This window comes from Podarcis tiliguerta (assembly GCF_965153285.1).
Source record: "Podarcis tiliguerta genome assembly, chromosome: 6".
Classification (NCBI taxonomy): Eukaryota; Metazoa; Chordata; class Lepidosauria; order Squamata; family Lacertidae; genus Podarcis; species Podarcis tiliguerta.
The window spans coordinates 20,136,580-20,155,693 of NC_139539.1; the positions used below are offsets into that span (position 1 = coordinate 20,136,580).

Sequence of the window (19,114 nt, forward strand, 5' to 3'; positions counted from 1 at the left end):
TCACTCACACAGACATTGGTCCATTTCCTGTTCTTGGCATCTCTGTACTTTGTTGGTCCAACTCAGACAGCAATTTTAAGATGTTTAATGCAGCCTGGAGAAGGAAAAGATTGAATTAAATATAACACGGATGTTTTACGTGTCTGAAGTCACTGAATTAAGCTTTTATATTACTGGTTTTAGGTTGTATTTTTGTTTCAATGATTTCTTCTTTTTATTTAGACTGTATGCTACTTGAGATATTTTTGAAATGTTAGGTGGTTTATCAATGCTCATAAATAAATAATGGATGCATGTTATGATAAATGGCTGGAAGAATACTGGGCAATGTGTATTAAAAACACTCAACACTCTGCTAAAGTTGGTCATGCGCACAGAAATGAAAAGGATTAGTTCCATACAGGATTTCCATGACCTCAATTAGCAGACTTGCCATTTTCCCATTTCCAAGCTGCACAGAATGAAGATCATTTCTCATGGACAAACTGGGCAAGTTAGGTATGTATATGTGAGAACCAGGGCTCAGCATGGGAAGAATGCCCTGTATGTAGCCTCAAGTTCTGGCTGACTCAGAACTCTGAAACTAGGACTGAAGTCAAGGCTTCTATGACAAAAATCTTTGCACCACTGTAGGTTTCTCTTTTGTAAGACACGCCAGCATGAGAAATTTGAGCAGTGAAATCTACTAGGATGGTGCATCTCAGAGAGTTTAAAAGCAGCTGGCTCAGTGAAGATATACTGTTGTTTAATGGGAAAGTGTGCTAGTTCCTAATTCACACTGGCTCCCTCAAGTAGAGCAGCAACAGACACCTACACATTTCACAAACTGTCCTCCGTTAGTCAACATTTGTCATCATTCCAATGGGTTTCTCTTGGACCCAAGGAGAAAAAACCTGAAGGTGCCTAATCTAGACTCCCATCCATTTGAATGTTTAAGTGATCACATTGGAGGAAGTTAATGACTGGTCTACAATTCATTTATATAAAATCAGCTCCACGTTCTCTTACCATATCGTGGCAAGATTCAACATCTTTTCCAATTCCATGGCTGATCAGTGGCGGCTGAGCGGAACAATTTATAAGAGACACAAATTCGTTCTTGTTGTTTTTGGGGAAATCTTTGTATTCAACCTAAGAAAAAGAAAGTTTGAATTATTTCCAAACAGGTGTCCCCCAACCCTCTAAGCAAGCTCTTATTTGCTCCCCAGAACTCTCATTAGTGCTGCAACATTGATATGGTAACAAGCAGGAGCTTCTCCCAAACAGAAAAAGATCTCTGTTCTTGTCTACTCCAAACCACAGTGAAAGGAAAAGAACAGAAAAACCTCATCTATCTTTCAGGTGTTCTGCATGTGCTGGAGAACTGGAGGTGGGCCAAACTTTTATATAAGCTAAAGGTTTTAGTGTGCCTGGCTTTTTCTGGCTGGGAGATTTCTATCCCCTGGAACCTCAAATCACTTTCCCCACACTCTACTCATGTGAATTGTTACTTGTTAGAATGGTCCTCTAAATGTAGGAAAGTGGTACACCAGGAAGGGCTTTTATTAAGCATCTCAAGGAGTATGCTACTTCCCTATATGCAAGGAGATTGCTTCCTCAGCAACATTCTAAAACTGGGGGAAGCGCTCACCTGCAGGGGAGCCTAGTCCAGAAAAAGTCAATTGCATAAATATCCTGATCATGTTGATTGGTACACATGTAAGAATGGAAAACAAGTCAAAATGTATGCTGAATCTAAATGTCTCCAAGGTAGAAATTCAGACATACACATCAACTGCATGAGCCTTCTTCTTCTTCTTCAAAGAGGCTCTGGCACAAGCCATACAGAGATGAACAGAAGTTATTTAAGTGCAGTGTCTGATGGACAGGGCTATGTTTTTGTTGAGTAATTAAAAAGACAACGCACAAAAAAACCCATAGAACAGCCTTCAAGTTGTATACTAGCTGGGAAACGTTCCATTTTTAAAAATGTAATATACTGGTTTTCAACAATAACTCCAAAAGCATAGGAAACTTTCTGTCTTAGGCAAAAGGCTGACATGCACGAATTGGTACCAGCCCCATGTGGTTTTGTGAAACACGGTTTTTATTGAGCAAGTCAAATCCTATGAAGAGACACCTTGAATTATGCTGCTTGCAACTGATTTACCTGGATTCCCTGAACACCGGAAAGGTAGTCCAACTGTTCGGAAGGTCTAGTGAGAGGTCCGTGGGGCACATGGCCCGAGGAGCTGTTTTTTAAAATGGTCTCAGCGGTAGGAGAAGTGCCACCGTATAATAGCTCTCTAGCAATCATAGCTGTCACAGTAGCCATGGCAGGATTGGGGGCTGCCCTGTTGAACTCTTTGGTGTGGTGTCCTTGATTAACTCCTACAGCCTGTGCAACCTCAGGGACCATGGGAAGAATGCCAGCAGGAAGCTGCTGATGGCTGAGATAAGGCATCCTGAACTCATCCTCTTTATTACCTGGTAACGAGACAGAACAAACAAAAAAAGTTTCATTAATTGGCAAGGGTCTGGGTCATACACAAAATGGCAGATCACAGAGCAGAAAATCCAAAATCGCTTCTGAAATGCAAACCCTATCCTGGGCCTTCAGCAAGATGGTAACATTCATTCTGGGTCTAATGTGTTTTATTCTGATAATGATTTCACATTGCTTTTGTCAAAGCACTTTGCAAAAAGTAAGGCTAATGTCCCAAGCAATGCCTGATATGAGCTGAAACTTTGGAAGTCTTTTCCAAATAGAAAAAATAAATAAATCAGTATTTTAGTTTTATCAGAGTGGGTTAAAAAAAAAAATCTTGCATCACCCTCTGCACATGCATTGCTCTGGAAATATACCTTGGGAAATAAGCAAATGGTCAAACCTTTATTTACTTTATATTATTGGGCCAGCAAACTTATTTTCACAGATGTGTGTGATTGCTATGCAAAAATCACAAGGTGGGGAAAACTATAAAGCCACCCAAAGCTTCTCTCGATTCCTGCAGCCCTGTTAACTCTGCCATTTCAGTTCTCCCCCTGCCTCATGCAGGGAGGGGGCAGCGAATCACAAGAGCGGGTACTGGCAAAAATCATGATGCAGGAAAAACTGAAGCCAGCCAATGACTCTAAATAGCTCCATACTTATTTCAGACATCGTGATATATTGGTATATTGTATATTTAGCTGCTGAAACATCACACTGTTGAAAACCAGATATCGCCAAGCCCTAGTGTCCCCTGGTCTACCTGGGTGACCCATTATACCTATTTAATGCCTAGTAACTATCAACCAAATAGTATGCCCTAACTGACCTTGAATTCTTGATGGCTGAAATCACGGAATGTAAATCTGCTCTGGTACAGCCATCATACCAATAAAATAAAATAAAATAAGAATGAAATGAAGGTCACTTACTAGCAGATGTTTCTTCAGAGCCAGGCTCAAAAAACGTTACTTTTCTTCCATCACCTGGCTTCTTTACTGGCGTCTAGCACAAAAGAGAGTTATTTGGAGTTGTTATGCCACTGCGCTGAAGAGTCGAGCGTTTCTAACAACCTTTCTAAACAAAGGCTATACCACTTTGTTCTTACACCACCCCAATAGCAAAAATCAACAAACCAGGGCCATCCCTCTGAACCTAAGAGATGAGACTTGCCCTCATTGCCACCTGATGGAACACTAGGTCATCAGCAATGCTGGGGCAAGCATCTTGTTTCACTCCAAGGGCCCTGCTGAAATGTGTCCATATCCATAGCTGATATGCACTAGTCCATCTGTACAACGACAGGGGGCTAAGATGCTACAATAACAACCTCACTGTTCAAAGCGTCTTAATACGGTAATAAAAACCACACGGTGCGGCAAACGAAAGTGCACTGCTCATGGTTTCTCTCTCCTTATGATGCTTATTCCACATCGAATTTAAGCTTTTAGACCAGCATTTCCCAAACTTGGGTCTCCAGCTGTTTTTGGACTACAACTCCCATCATCATTTGGCAACAGTGCACGCTATAGAAGTGCAAGAAATGCAGGACCTTAATAAAGGACTATATTTGGGATTCAGCACAACCCACGTATTATTGACACAGAAAAAAATGGATTTTTTAAGGTAAGCAAGATCATGCCTACAACTGAGTCAAGAATCTGAAGTTGCCTAAATCAGACACGTCCAACTCCCAAGAGGCTGCGATCTACTCCCACTATTTAAAAAAATGGCAGTGATCTACCCATTGGACATGCCTGGTCTAAATGACCCAGTTTACAACCACCCTGTTGGCCCCAGGACAACAACCCTACACCTGTGTGTAGGGATAATCTTCAGCACACAAGTCCCCATCTGAACTTGCACAGCCCATCATTTAAGATGCCTTACCTTTTCTTCTGTCTTTAGTGCTGGCTTTGGGGGTTGTGGTTGAGGGACTTTGAATCCTAACAGCTCCAGCATGTTTTCAGCTGCATTACGCTTTGCTACCTTCTTGTTAGTTCCCATTCCTTCGGCTGTGTGCATGCCAACTTTCACCTAGAAGTATGGAGAAATGGATTATTAGAACAAGTATCTCTTTATGTAGGAAGGAGAAACTAAACGCCAATGATCATTAGTAACGTATCTGTCCAAATATGGCCTCGGAGGATAGCCAAGTTATGGTGCCTCTATGCCTCTGACTGCAGGCACTGACACACAAAGCAGGCAATTCATGCTCCAAGACTTTCCCCCTGGCTTTTATTTTTGTTTTAACGCCCCAAATAAATTTGGATTCTGGAAGTGTCCAGAGTATAGTATCAAGATAACAGGATTAGAAATCTATTAGTATGCATGTGACAATCAATTTTGTGCTTTGCAATGATCTCAACGTTCTTCAGCCCCTGGAACAGCTCCCCGATACTATTGCAACATGCTGCTCATCTAAGCAGTTTCTGCATTTACAAGACACAGAGCTTCCAAAGGATTCTATGAGAATGGACTAGCAGATGAAGACAAGACAAGGCTTCCCAGAATTCTACTATTACAGCACACTGATCTCATTATGAACCTTGAAGAATATGACAATCCAAACCAGGGAGAGAACAGAGGACTGTGCCAGCAGAAGGAGAAGGGGTGGCAAGTGTGGGCTAAGGAGGAATATGGAATATAATAATGTATGGTAACATGATAGGGATGGAGTGTCGAATGAACCCACGGCAGCCATGGGAAGAAGTCGTCAGCTATTTCCTGCTTATCTTCACCTCCATAAGAGTTTGGGACACAAAGACAATGCACAGCAAGAGAAAATAGAATTCAAATCATCCCGTACTGCTGTCACACCAATAAAAAAGTTCCCCATGACATAAAAACAGAAAAACCAGATGAAGCAAGCTGCTGGCTGGCCATGGAGAACTCTTCCCTTCCTCCTACCACTACCACTAGACAGCTGCATCACAGGGGCTGGCTGGGGGAAAGAGAAAGAGTGAGCAAGCTCTGCTGCAGCGGCTTCTAGAAGCAACAGTAGCTTTCGGTCAGCAACAGATGCAAGGAGGAAATTATGTGAGCACCATAGTAATACACTGTGTTGAAATTAGAACAGGACTACATTCTGCATAGCATAGGTTGGTTGTCTAATGCAAGGCTCTCATTTGTGATAGCCTCTTGGCTTCTGCAGTGCATTTTACATGGGGCTTGCCTTGAATAGTTCAGAAACTGTCATCTGGTCCCACATCTTGTGTGGTTCTCCCCACAGAGATAATATGACATCCATTTTCTATGAACATCACTGAGGGTAAAACATCACTGGGGAAACTCAGCCAGATGGGTGGGGTATAAATAAAAAAAATATTATTAAATTATTATTATTTACCAGGTGTGCTTCTGGATTCAATTCACTATCTATGCTGATGTTAAACCTTTGAAGTACTCGGTCTGTGATATTTAAAAGTGCATCTGCTCCCACATATATGCCCACCCCACTCCTTTTCTGTGTTAAGATCTACCAGATAGATGGCAGTAGCACCCAAAGCAATATGCATTAAGATTACCCTCTAACCAAAAAATAGGAGTTTCATTTGGTGGTACCACCTACGTTCTGTTTCCCAAGGAAATTCAGCCGGCTCACTCGATTGTAAAAAATGTCTTTGCAGCACCTTAAATATTGCTCTGCCAGGCCGAGAAACTTTGATCAATTATTTAATACAAGATAAACTGCTGCCGTGCATTTTTTATATGAACTGTTTGAGGTTTTTATGATATTCTATTGTGGTTTTATTGCAATCTTGCTTGGAGGGGCCCTCGTGGCCCAAAGCAGCTTATAAATTCAAATAAATCAATTAATTCCATGGCTGCCCTGTCCTGGATAAAGTGCGGAGCTCAACACAAACCTGCATCACGAACTCCCTGCGCCTCGGAAGTCCACGTTCTGTGATGAGCATGTACTCTGGCTCCTTCTCTTTCTTCGCTTGCTGTATTTGAGCCAGTCTGCTAATGGGATTCATACCTTGGCCGTATTCGGGACTTGTCTGCAACTTAGATAGAAAAAGCAAGAATCAGCCAACGGTTGGCAAGAGCAGTTCCAATACATCACATTCCCATGAAAACACTCCAGGAGATAGGGTGGTGTTGGGTTGGTGGTTTTTTAACTGTTAACTTTGCCATTGGGTTTTCAGGAAGTATTGGTACATCTTGCAGAGTTACAGACACAGTTGCGAAGAATTATTCTGAATCACTTTAAGAAGACAACAAAACAAAACCAGTATCAACTGCAAACATGGTACATAGACACAGGAAGCTCAAACTGACTCAGGGAAAGGTATCTACAGCATCACAACCTCCAGCGTTCATCAGTAATAAGGTTACGATCACAATTATTTCAGAAATAAATCATACTGAAACAATTTTTGTGTCTCTGGAGGTTTCAGTCCATGCTGTCTAGAAACACAGGTGATGGGGGATACCCACTTACTTGCAAATGAACTGTCTCTATGCTCCCTATGGTCCTGGAGATCTGATATACTACATCACCAATTGTGCTCATTAGATTAATCTATGCCTGATTTCTGCACAAGGCTGTTACATGAAAGCTGAACATGCATGCTATGCTTCATACACTAAGAATGCCTACTATAAAAGCCTCCACCAAAACAGCTGCACAAGAACATTTGGATTACAGATGGCAGCAAACACACAGCGCAGGCCCTGGCATTTAGACAAGTTAAGCGCTTCCTTGCTGATACAGAATCACCACTAGTTTGGCATAACAACAGTGAACAAAGAGTTCCGATGACTAGAGGCACAGACAGAGGTGTCTGCTATGGTGCTAGACAGCCTCCTTAAACATATCAAGAATTTGCTTCTACAACAGCTGAGGTTTGGCTAAGCGCATACTTCTCTCACCTTGACTATTGATTTTGTTTTCTTTTTGATTCGTGGCTTCATTTTCTCAACCGTGGGAAGGGGGGGCAGTTTCTTCAATTCCTCTAGGACTGCTATGGCCGCGTTCTTCTTGGAGATCTTCTTGCTCTTGCCTTCACCCTCACCCATGAATTCTCCCACAGATACCTTCGTTACGAAGCTCTTCATATGAGGGGGACCGCTCTCCCGGGTCACCTGTTTCAGAGGGAAAAACTGAGTGAAAGCGTGATAAACATTTATTAAAAATGGTAGGGTAAAATGGTTGTAGCAAACTTTACTCACATATACTAAACTACAATTTCTGGGGGTGGGGGGCGGGTTAGGGAAGAACAAGGCTAATTTAAACAACATTCCTAATAAAGCGGGAAGTGGCTATATTTTAAAAGCCTCTCAGTTCATCACCCCACCCCATGCAGGTTAAAAATGTAAACCCAGCTAAACTTTACGTGCTAAAGACAGTCTTTGCAGTCTTATTTTATTCAGTATGTACCAAGTTAGTCTTTTGGGGGCACTACGTTTTGCCCCAACTACAAATATTTAGGTCTGTGGCAGTTTTTACTTAAAAAAATTAAAAGGCTCTAAACCTTGGCATGCATCCATGCTTAATGTTAAGCAAATACCCAAATATCAATTCCATAATAAAGCAACAAAGGGACATATTTGGTACTGAATACATTTTCTTTTTTCTTGCACTCTACACACAATAAACAGCAAGACAGGACATTCTTAAACAGAAAGAAATTACATTAGATATTTATGCTCTCCTAACAGGATAATTCAACTTGCCCATTCTTCTAATCCTTTCAATAGCCTTACCCACTGAATCCAACTACCAAGAGTGGACTTCCACTCCTTCCCCTTGCAATGAAGTCCCTTTCCACTGCAGCCCTCATGCACCTGCACATCTGCTTCTGAGGGCTGGAGGAACCTTTGGAGTCCGGTGGTACACAGTGTGGGGGCTGCAGCAAAGGGGAAATCAGCGACACCCTCCCTCCCACTCACATAAGCAAATATATCTGCGGCATTTTATGACATTAGTGGCATCTGCCGTTCCTTCCAAGTACATTGGAAGAAATTAAATGCTGCCAGCACACAGCTTCTCATAATTCCCCTTTTAATGGCTTTCCGCTATGAAACAAAACTACTGGACCCATGGAAAGAGAATCAGGATATATTTTAACACACGATTTTAAAGCCCAGCTGTATTCTGCCCCAAATTATCTCCCCCCACCGCCAAGTAGTGCTACCTTCATTATTCTAAAGTAAAACCACTTTTAGAGCAATTAACTAAACCTACCTCAAAATTCACAGGCAAGTTCCTTTTAAGTGCAATCTCAAACACTTGGCTTATTTCAGATTTATTGAGATTTTCATCATCTGGTTCTCTGCCATTAATCTAAGAGAAGAACAATGATATTGAAGAAGCTTCTTTTGCACCGACTCACTAACAAATCTGCCACACACAGTATCTAAGGTTAGTATCATAATATTAAACATGATTTTCTCCACTCAACCCCCAGGAGCAGATTAAACTGAAGGCTCAAGGACAGTTTTCATCACGAGTGCCTGACATGCCAAGGAGATTTTCCAGAGTTATTCCCTTGTCTGAAAAATCTACGGGGAAACAGCCAGCAGTTCCGAAAGATGCACATGAAGCATGGGAGAGGTTAATTTTGGTGTCTACATGAAATTACATGCAGGCAAACTGTAAAAACTGGCAATAAGGTTCAGAGCTTTATAAAATACATTTTCAAAATACAAGCCCAATGTTATTTACCCATTTTCAGCTTTTCCAATTTCAGGCCATTATTTTTAACCCAGAGAATATCTGTGTGCCTGAGGGGAGTGTTGTGCCTGGGTTTGCCAACCACAGACTCCCTACCCCACCCAATGCCACATGGAAAGCTCCTTTTATAAAGGTCAGTTTTCAAAAGTGGTCTGCTGTCTAGCACAGGAGCTGCAACTAAAAGGGAAGAAGCTGCAATTAAATCCACTGGGTGCACCCAACTCTTTACAAACACCTAATGCAGTCCTTTGAAGCTGAATTGTGGTATTCACCCAGTGAAGACTGGACTCATATGATATTCCCTTGCTTGAGGAGAAATACTATTTTCTATTGCAACAACTAATCTCTCAGGGAGTTTTCTGCATAGTATTTGCTTCCTATATCTGCCATGCCTTTCAGAATGACAGTTCTGGCATTTAAGTAGTCAGTGGAATGTCCTTTTCTACTTAGATTATTGTGCTCCAAGGGAAGGGAAAATAGTGCAGGACACACTCAAGACGCCACACAAATCATAATCAGCACACACTCTAGCTACAGAAGTTTCAGCAGACATTTTATACACACAGAGAGACACAGTACAGCCCACGAATGCTAAGAATTAGCAAATGTGATTGAGAGAGTTACTTTGGAAAACTAGTGGTTCGTTATTTATTTCTGACATTTTACCAAATGGTCCCAGGGTAGAAATACAAACATCCTTAAAGACGAAGAAAATCAATAAAACTAAAATAACGTTTTATTTGTTCATCAAGATTTATATACCACTTAATCAGAAAACTATGTGGATTACATAAATAATTTAAAATATTTGTAAGAAAATACTCATTGAATCAACAGCTTTTTAAAACAAGTAAAACAAGTAATATAAAAGTAAGTGATCAATAAAATAGACAATCTATATCTAAGCAGGCAATAATAAAATGTAAACCGAGAGGCTCATTAAAATCCCCTCTCTACACTCAAAGAAGTTTTGTTTTGTTGAGTCTTTCTTCACCTACTCAAAAACGCATCCCATCTCTTCCAGTATTAGAAAGCCAAACACAGGGAGGGGAGGGCTCTAAAGCTTCACCTTAAAAGCTAAGCATTTAAGTTATGGGACTTCTCTCTATCTATAAAAAGACTCCCCAATGCAATCTCTTGAATCTCTTTTCTACTTATTTTACTACCATGGATTTAAAAAGTATACGGACTGAAGCAACATTGCCAAATAAGCCCAAGTTTGGAGAATTAGTGGCTCAGTTATTTATTAACCGGGGATTTATAGTACAGAGGAGATAATGGCAGAATGTCAGGCTGTAAGATCAAGGAAATCAAATGCTCTGACTGGGCCATTTTTATGGTGCCAGTTTATGATTTGATTCTTCAAACAAGCTCCATTCATAAAGCAGCAATTACATTTAGACCTATATAAAGCCATGCATATACGAAACTCTGAACACATGCTTCAGATAATTCATAACAATTAACAAACATGCTGATGAGGATATTGAGGTTGAAAACAAATACATATGCCCTTCTAGAGGCCGGGCAAAACAGCCATGCAGTGGTACACACAGCATAAGTACAATAATCTTTCCAAATAACTATCATGCAAAATTAAGTTAATTGGAGCTAGCTAGCGGAGCAAATGAGAATGTAAGAGGAGTTAAAGCAGAGAACAGTTCTTTAGAATTTTATTTTGCTGTAAACAGGAAATAATGTAAGGGGTAGAGGAAGAAAAAACTCAACACACTATTTAAGAAACGTCTATGCACACACGGAACATATGAAGGTCCCAGATTTTGATCTCTCTAGTTAAGAAGGCCTCAGAGAGCAGTGTCAGAAGGCTGCTTGATCCAAGCCCCTGAAGAACTGATGCTGGACAAGGTAAACTGTATTAAGGTTAATACTTCAGGCAACTTCTAAGGCAATGCCAAATTAAGCAGTTTAATGTTCACCCAGATGCATCTGCGAAATGAGACGATGCCAGTAATTCAGTTCTGCTTCTGCTGCAAGCTGGTTATATTATTATTCATGTAACCCAAGTTATGGGTAGGGCAGAGTATGGAGTTTCAATGCAGTTCTGATGCTGATGATTACGGAAAATAATTATGCTGTATTTTCAAAGTAGTGACAGCTTTAACAATAACATTCTGCAGCCAACACTGCGCGAAACCTATTTATAGAATTCCAGTTGCTGTTCCAGTACTACTTAAATATACTCTGCAGGAAAACTGGTCTCCCATTCACAATTCCTATAGTGTCTCAAAGACTTGACAGTGGTTGCTCCAAAATCTGAAATCAATTTAACTCCAGCACAGACTTGGCTATAGATCTACCTCGAGTTACGCCATTGTGTACTCTCTGTTATTCTAAACTGAACTAAATATAACCTGGGGCCCAAATTCATTTTTTATGCTTACTACCAAATCCAAATATTGAGCTCATTTCCCACCCTCCGCTCCAAATTCTGGGTATATCCACTTATATATCCCAAAGCCTTGACTTTGAAGCTGTAATTTTCACAATGCAATATAGTTAAGCCACACAATGACCGAGGCACCATTTTATGAGACCTGCTGTATCTGTGGCACGTTCTCTAGGCTGAAATGCTTAAAACTAGTGAGGAGCAGCTGGCTGGTGGGGTCTGCCTTGAGGCAATGCAAGGAACAGAGAAGGAAAGAATAGCAGCCTTGGAGGAGGCCAAAAGTCTGCAAATATTTTCCCTCTTTACCTTGCCAGCACTTAAGTAATTGATGCATTTACCCATCATTAGGGGCAGGGCTGTCAAGCAGAGAGGTACCACAGTTCACTATGGCTAAACAGGGGAACCACCAAGTGCCACAGACATGCTCATCATAAGCGACAGAAAAATACGTGAGTGCAAGCCTTCACACATTAAAGCAACAGCATTTTGGGCAAACCAAAAAGCTAATTTCAAAACAGTTAACTTCTACTATGTTTTAGACATACTACCTCCGGTTTTTCAGGCAAGGGCTCATTTTGCAGGATTTTCAGTGCTTTAGCAGCCGCGTCATGTTTAGCAGCCTGTCTTGTTCTTCCTTTCCCGTGAAACTGCTGTCCCCCGATGGAGAGCTCCACTTGGTAGAGCCAGGGTCCCACAGGAAATGGATAGAAGTACCTGAAAAGAGAAAGACTTGACATTTCAGGCCTGGAGGGGGGTGTACAAGGTCATCCTTGCCAGCAGACAGGGCTCAAATAAAGCGTTAAGTGGAGAAACAGCACTGAACACAATGCGTCAACTGTTGGCCCTCAAAAGTTTGACTGCAGCACTTACAGTGCAGACACTGCATGGCTAGAAGCATTAACATTAAAGCCAGAAGCACAAAGCTACCAACACACATTAAACATTTCTGAACTCAACCAGCAAGTTAAGCTATTAATATATTCGGCTGCATTCAATAGAACATTTGTTTTTAAAAAGTTACAAGCTCAGGCCCGTAACTTCTGCCCACTTTATTTAGGCCAACTGAACCTACAAGAAAAAAGAGACTGGCTGTTTAGTGTAGTGTGTCCTCATTCCCCCCCCCCCAAAAAAATGCAGACCACCATCCTTCGATTTTCACTTCCTAGCTTTTGTTTTCAAATTTTGGAATGATGTTGCTTTTTGGAGGAGGAGGTTGCAGGGATGTCTGTCACACTGCAAAGGAAAAGATCTGGGAGCAAAAAAGAAGAAAAAGGTGTATGGCTCCTTTCAACAGCTTGGGTCCATAATAGCTTAAGGACAACCTGAGCCCTTATATCTCAGCTTGATCACAGAGATAATCCAGGAGTGGTGTTAGTTATTCAGCAGTCCAACCGGTTACAACCAGAATTCAAGGATTTAGTGTCGCCAGTCCCATTCTGCGGAATACACCTTTGCTGCTAGTTTTCAAGTGTCCTTGGAATACCTTTTTATTCCATCAGGCCTATTCAGTTGTTTACGTTTCCTTAAGTTGAGCCAGTGATTTTAATTACTATTTTTCAATAGTATTTTATATTTTGTTGTATCTGCATACGTTGCTGTACATCACCTTGACATCTTGTAAAGAGTTTTATAAATAAACGGTAAGACGGCATGAAACCACCAATTTTCCCTTTGCATCAAGAAACAAAGATAACGGGGTGCTTTAAATAAAGAGTTCTAAAAGCGTTTATGAAGCCTCACCAGGGAGACTGAGGCTGTTGCCAGGAGGCTGTAGAAGTGTGGCTTAATTGGCTTGGGGGCAAAGTGCCAACCTTCTCATTCTCCAATAGTGTGCAGCAGGCGTACTCCCATCCGCTGCACCAAATGTAGTACTTAGAAAGGCTGAGGGGTGCAACCCCCTCCTTCTCCCAAAATTCTGCTCCCCTAAGTGGATCTTGGCTCTCAGCCTTTTCTCTGGTGTGTCCCCTATTCCAGATACCATGGATCTTTGGACAGCTGAATCATCCATTTTTTCTTCTTCACTATAACTAGCTTGGGAAGGCCGTGGTATTATTTTGGTGATCCAGATTTGGGGTTTTGCAGTGCAGCAATAGCTGGCCATTCCAGTGGACACTCGGGTTGAGAACGTGATCCGTGCGGGGTGCACGTTCGCAACCCGCAGCGTTCGCAACCCACAGCGGCGCATCTGTGAACGCACGGGTTGCAATTTGGTGCTTCTGCGCATGCGCAAAGTGCGATCTGGTGCTTCTGCACATGCGCGACCACCGAAACCCGGAAGTAACCCGTTCCGGTACTTCCGGATTTCAGCGGTCCGTAATGCGAAAAAACGCAACCTGAAGCATCTGTGACCCGAGGTATGACTGTATTGTGGAACCAGATGTTTTGAATGGTTGCCTTTTAACTGTCTGTGCAGCTCGTGCATAAAACCTGCTTGTCCTAGGACACTGCTTCTCAAAGGGTGTGGGGTGCCACACTTGCGTGGCAGGAGAGGATGGCAAGTGTGGCAGGAAGGTTCCATGACAATCATCAAATAAATATTTCAACATTTTAGTGTAGTATAGTAGAGTATCAATTTATTTATTTTAATGTGCAGGATATGGATAGATACATTTTCAAAATGAGAGCAAAAGCATCAAGTGATATTGAGGACAATCCTAGTTGTGATCCAAAATCACTGTTCGAACAGAGTGCTAGAGAAGACCCATTTAATTTGCCACTGGTAGCAGGCCCAAGCAAACATCCAAACAAGAAAGTTTGTCGACAATATGCAGACAGCTATTTTGACTCTTGATTTCTCATGGAATGGAGAGGAAAACGTCCCTCAGCCACGTGTTTGCTGTGGTGGGAAGCTTTTCCCATTCCAATATGGGCAAAGACAAGATGAAGACATCTGTTGTCAAACATGGAAATCTGGCAAACAAGAATTTTCAATATTTTGAAAGGCTTTTGGAACAGCAGAAATGTCAATGATCTTGTTTTGAAAAACGAGTAGAAGTCTCAGATAAGATGCAAATGATATCTTACCAAGTGGCTGAATTGACTGCTCAACAGACATAACCACCCTGAAATCTACGGACGAAGGGTGGTATACAAATTTAATTAATAATAATAAACCACATACAATAGCTGACAAAATGATTAAGCCTGCCATAATAAAAAAGATTAGAAAAGAGAAAGGATTCTTTGATGAAGAGATGAGAGTTTGGTTCTCTCAAATTAGACCTAATATAAATGGGATTACTCAGCAAAAGCAAGATCATAAACGTACTTAAGGTACATATGTAAGAGGTTCATTTATAATTATTTTGGGGAATGATTCATGTTCTTATGTAGCTGCCTTGTTTAATGCTTTCTGGATGTCACATCGTCATACTATAAAGCACTTGTGTTCTGCTGTTCTAAGTCAAGCACTGGTAGGAGTTGTTCCTTTTTGTTTTCCAATGTATTTCTTATAAATAAAATAAAATTAAAATAAAAATGGTGTGGCATGGCACAAGCAAATCTTTATTCTGAAAGTGTGGCCCAGAGAAATACCGTATTTTTTGCTCTATAAGACTCACTTTTTCCCTCCTAAAATGTAAGGGGAAATGTGTGTGCATCTTATGGAGCGAATGCAGGCTGCGCAGCTATCCCAGAAGCCAGAACAGCAAGAGGGATCGCTGCTTTTGCTGCGCAGCGATGCCTCTTGCTGTTCTGGCTTCTGGGATTCAGAATATTTTTTTTTGTTTCCTCCTCCAAAAACTAGGTGCGTCTTGTGGTCTGATGCGTCTTATAGAGCGAAAAATACGGTAAGTCTGAGAATCACTATACTAGGAAGACAAGTGAAGTATTCTTCACAAGCACCAAAATTGTGAATTTGAAAGACTTCATTACAGGAGAGTGATTAATGGCATGACATACCGTGGGGGATAAGCACCACCTCTCATACTGTAGTTGTAAGTGGACCGCATCTCTGTGTAAGGATCTATAGGCTTGTACATTGGTTTCTTTCCCAGCTTCATACAAAGCGCATTCAGCTCCACTGTGGGGGTTACACTATCTAAAGAGAAGAAGATAAAGCAACTGTTAAAGGTGGAGGTCAGAGAGAATTCCACACTGCGCCTCAGACATTCATTCCCTCGATAGCTAGGAGTAAACTTGAGAAGCATCAAAAGGATGGGTGGTAGGAAGAGAAGGTCATGTGTATTAAGTAAGGACAGAAAGCAATTTGTCATTTAAATTTGTTCAGGGGAGGCACGCTTATTTTACAGAAACCAAGTGTTAACGCAAATGCCATGTGAATAGATTTTTGCTGCAGCATATAACTTGATTTGTATTTGCAAACTGATATTTAAATACTGGCATTTGAATGGAAAGCCTAGCACTATATGCATAGAATATAGAATACATGCTGTTCTTCAAACTGAAGGTTATCATTACTACAAAAGCTTGCATTACACATGCCTGGTTTAATATAAACACCTTTCCCCCTCACTGAGAGCTCACATGCTGCCCACATTGGTCTTTTATCTGACTACCAGCCTCTTCTTATTTGCATAGTACCGTGGCACTGTTTGCAAATTCTCAATTCTGGAGAATTAGAATCAATGGCAGAAATCCAAAATCTACACCTGGGCTTCAAGTGAGCTGGAGCATTCCAGCATCCATGCCCCCAAACAACCACCCCAAGCCATAGCCTGTGCGCTTCAGAAGTCACTATGAAGGTCAGAGAAAGCTCCATAGCAGCATCTAGTGCAGTGCAAGGGGCTGCAGCTGGAAGGGGACAAAAAACCCCACAAATCCTAATATGCATGGAGGCATATTAAGCATATGCATGGAGCTCTCTGGACTCCATCCAATATTCTGAAAGACCTCAAAAGCCACAAATAGCTCTCTAGATTTCTTTGTCTTAATTAAATATCACTATTTCCCCAGAGACTTACACAACTGTCAGGCAATAGGAGTTTTAAAAGCTCATATTCTACAGATAAAAAGCAACAAAATGCAATAAAGCACACTTGAATAAGGCATTTATCCAATGAAGCGTTAATACAGCTTGTCTATCAGTAGAAAATGTGTTAAAGGTAAAGGGACCCCTGACCACTGTCCAACTGGGACATAATTAGATACTGCCTATAGTAAGAAAAGGTAAAGGGACCCCTGACCATTAGGTCCAGTTGTGACCGACTCTGGGGATGCGGCGCTCATCTCGCTTTATTGGCCGAGGGAGCCGGCGTACAGATTCCGGGTCATGTGGCCAGCATGACTAAGCCACTTCTGGCGAACCAGAGCAGCGCACGGAAACGCCCTTTACCTTCCCGCCGGAGCGGTACCTATTTATCTACTTGCACTTTGTGCTTTTGAACTGCTAGGTTGGCAGGAGCAGGGACTGAGCAAGGGGAGCTCACCCGTCGGGGGGATTCGAACCGCCGACCTTCTGATCTGCAAGTCCTAGGATCTGTGGTTTAACCCACAGCACCACCCGAGTCCCGCGTTACTGTGTTACCGTGTTATGTGTTACTGTAAACCAAATTAAGGGAAGACAGAAGATGTTGCTGCCTGGTATCTTAAAGCTGTATGTTCTTATCTAAGCCCCCCTCCCCAACTGCTTAAAACAAAGCTGAGAAGACTAAAAAGCCTGGTATGGAGAGGCAAGGGCAACCATAGTTGAGGACAGATGGCAGCAGGGCCAGGGACATTAGAGAAAGGCAAGGAGCTGGGAGATTTACTGAAGACCCACACATTTCAACAAGTCTATGTAAGTTGTCAACTGTCAAAAACAGCAGCGTCCCCTTACCCACCCATCCCTAGCAATCTTTCCTTGACACCAAGGAGTTTTGGAAGCAGTTTGTGACATGGCATGAGGATCTGTTTTCAAAAGGAAAAAACGTAACATAAAAATTCCACAGCACATCCAAGATCTTGGTGGCATAAACTACCTATTTCCAAGCTCATTGCATGCATCAGAATGATGTCATTTCCTTTCAAGGAAAGCTAATTACAACTAACTCATAGGGATATTACTCTATGGACAACCAAGTTCTGCAACCTACCATTTAATCCCCGATTTCTAGGATTATCATCACCTGGTAAAAGAGAGCACCATGCCATTTTCTGCACTCCCTGTGACAAAAGTCTTTTAAATTGTGTTAGCTTCTTCAGGCAAACCAACTTTTTTCTCTAAACTTTAAGTCTCTCCCTAGTTAGCTGCTTGCTTGATTTCTTTGCTGGCGAATCTGTTACAATCATAGCCAGGTGTGTTAATGGTGCATCATGTAGCCAGGTGAGAGAACTGCCTCCTACCTGCATTAGTGTAAGATTAGGAAACCTTATTTGCACACACTACAACTGGAACAAGCCTGAAACTGCCTCACTCTTGCTGACCTGAGCTGGCCATGTCAAATATGCACTTAGCCATCCCTTTCTCTTATGAGACTAACCTGTTGCCTAGAGTGCTTTCAGTGGAAGTCTGGTAGACATGGGAAAAGCTTCCTGTTTCCATTTATCCCTGTTTGACTTACTGCAAGCGTGGTGTAAATAAACAATAGTATTTTCTGCAAACATTGGGGGATGTTCCTGGGTAAATAACTTCAGACAGAGCAGAAAGTTTGCATTTGTATACATTTCTTATCTTTTCTCAGTTTTGGAAATATTTAGTATTATATAGTGGAATGTTTTTTGTTTTTTTGTTTTTTTACATAAGAGGAATAAAGAAAACCAATGTAGGCAACAGAAATGACAATAGCATATGAAATATGGGTAGTTTTCTACCTAGTGATATGTTGAATCAGTGCAAGGATTGTCCCTTTTGCAACAGATCCCTCTCCCTCTGCTACCCTCCTAAATCCTTTCTTGGCTTTCCTCCAGCCCTCTTCTGGAGCAGATTTGGGGATGACACAGGGCACACCTTGAGCTAGCACAATTATTTAGTTCCATATGGCCCCATGGCTCCATTATTACTCTTCTGGTTTTTCCACAGGGTCTGCTAGGCGAAGCACAGTAGAGGAAGAACAGAGCTGATATTCTGAAGTGAATGTCCAGACTGGCTTTGAATTATATATACTTGCACATGCCAGGACCAGTTTGGTGCTGTTCTCTCAGTTCATGCGCACAAGAAAGCCATACCACACAATGGAAAATGAGTTTATTAGGTTTTTTTAATTTGTCCCTTGCTCAAATGAATTGTTTTCAGTCAGCTTCTCAGGTCACTTATTTTTGTACTAAGCGTCTATCAATGCTCCTTACAAATATTTCCAGTTCTAAGTGATAACAATCCTTGCAGCAATAAAGCTAAAAAAGCTAGCCAATTCCTTGTCCATATCACTTTCAGTGCAAAGTAAATTCTTCAATACTTTATTTTGATGTTTAAGTTACAATTATATGTCTTTAGGTCAACTCAGACTCAAGCTACTCATGATACTGGCTTTGGGTAACGTTACTAAATTTCTCCCTGAGACAGCATTGGGTTTTTGGTTTGCTGCTTTTTATAAATAGTAAAATGACTGATAGTTAAAGAGTTCTCCTGGGGCTGCAGAGCTGGAGGGTGGCACGCTCTAGTCTCTGCTGTTGGGAATCA

General features: G+C 41.5%; 1 protein-coding gene across 8 annotated transcripts in view; it reads right to left on the reverse strand.

Annotated features, from left to right (window-relative positions):
* Positions 1-19,114, reverse strand: part of STAU1 (staufen double-stranded RNA binding protein 1) — a 42,544-nt gene that overhangs the window by 2,069 nt on the left and 21,361 nt on the right. For 3 of the 8 annotated variants that reach the window (XM_083446880.1, XM_083446881.1, XM_083446877.1), the window contains 10 exons: positions 15,460-15,598; positions 12,108-12,273; positions 8,664-8,762; positions 7,349-7,561; positions 6,337-6,480; positions 4,361-4,507; positions 3,403-3,475; positions 2,150-2,466; positions 1,009-1,131; positions 9-94 (listed from right to left, as the gene is read on the reverse strand). In XM_083446880.1, the coding sequence (XP_083303006.1) occupies positions 9-94; positions 1,009-1,131; positions 2,150-2,466; positions 3,403-3,475; positions 4,361-4,507; positions 6,337-6,480; positions 7,349-7,561; positions 8,664-8,762; positions 12,108-12,273; positions 15,460-15,598 (1,507 nt within the window). Of the gene's footprint in view, positions 1-8; positions 95-1,008; positions 1,132-2,149; positions 2,467-3,402; positions 3,476-4,360; positions 4,508-6,336; positions 6,481-7,348; positions 7,580-8,663; positions 8,763-12,107; positions 12,274-15,459; positions 15,599-19,114 lie in introns of all 8 variants that reach the window. The other 5 variants (XM_083446875.1, XM_083446876.1, XM_083446874.1 and 2 more) reach the window with 3 other exon arrangements.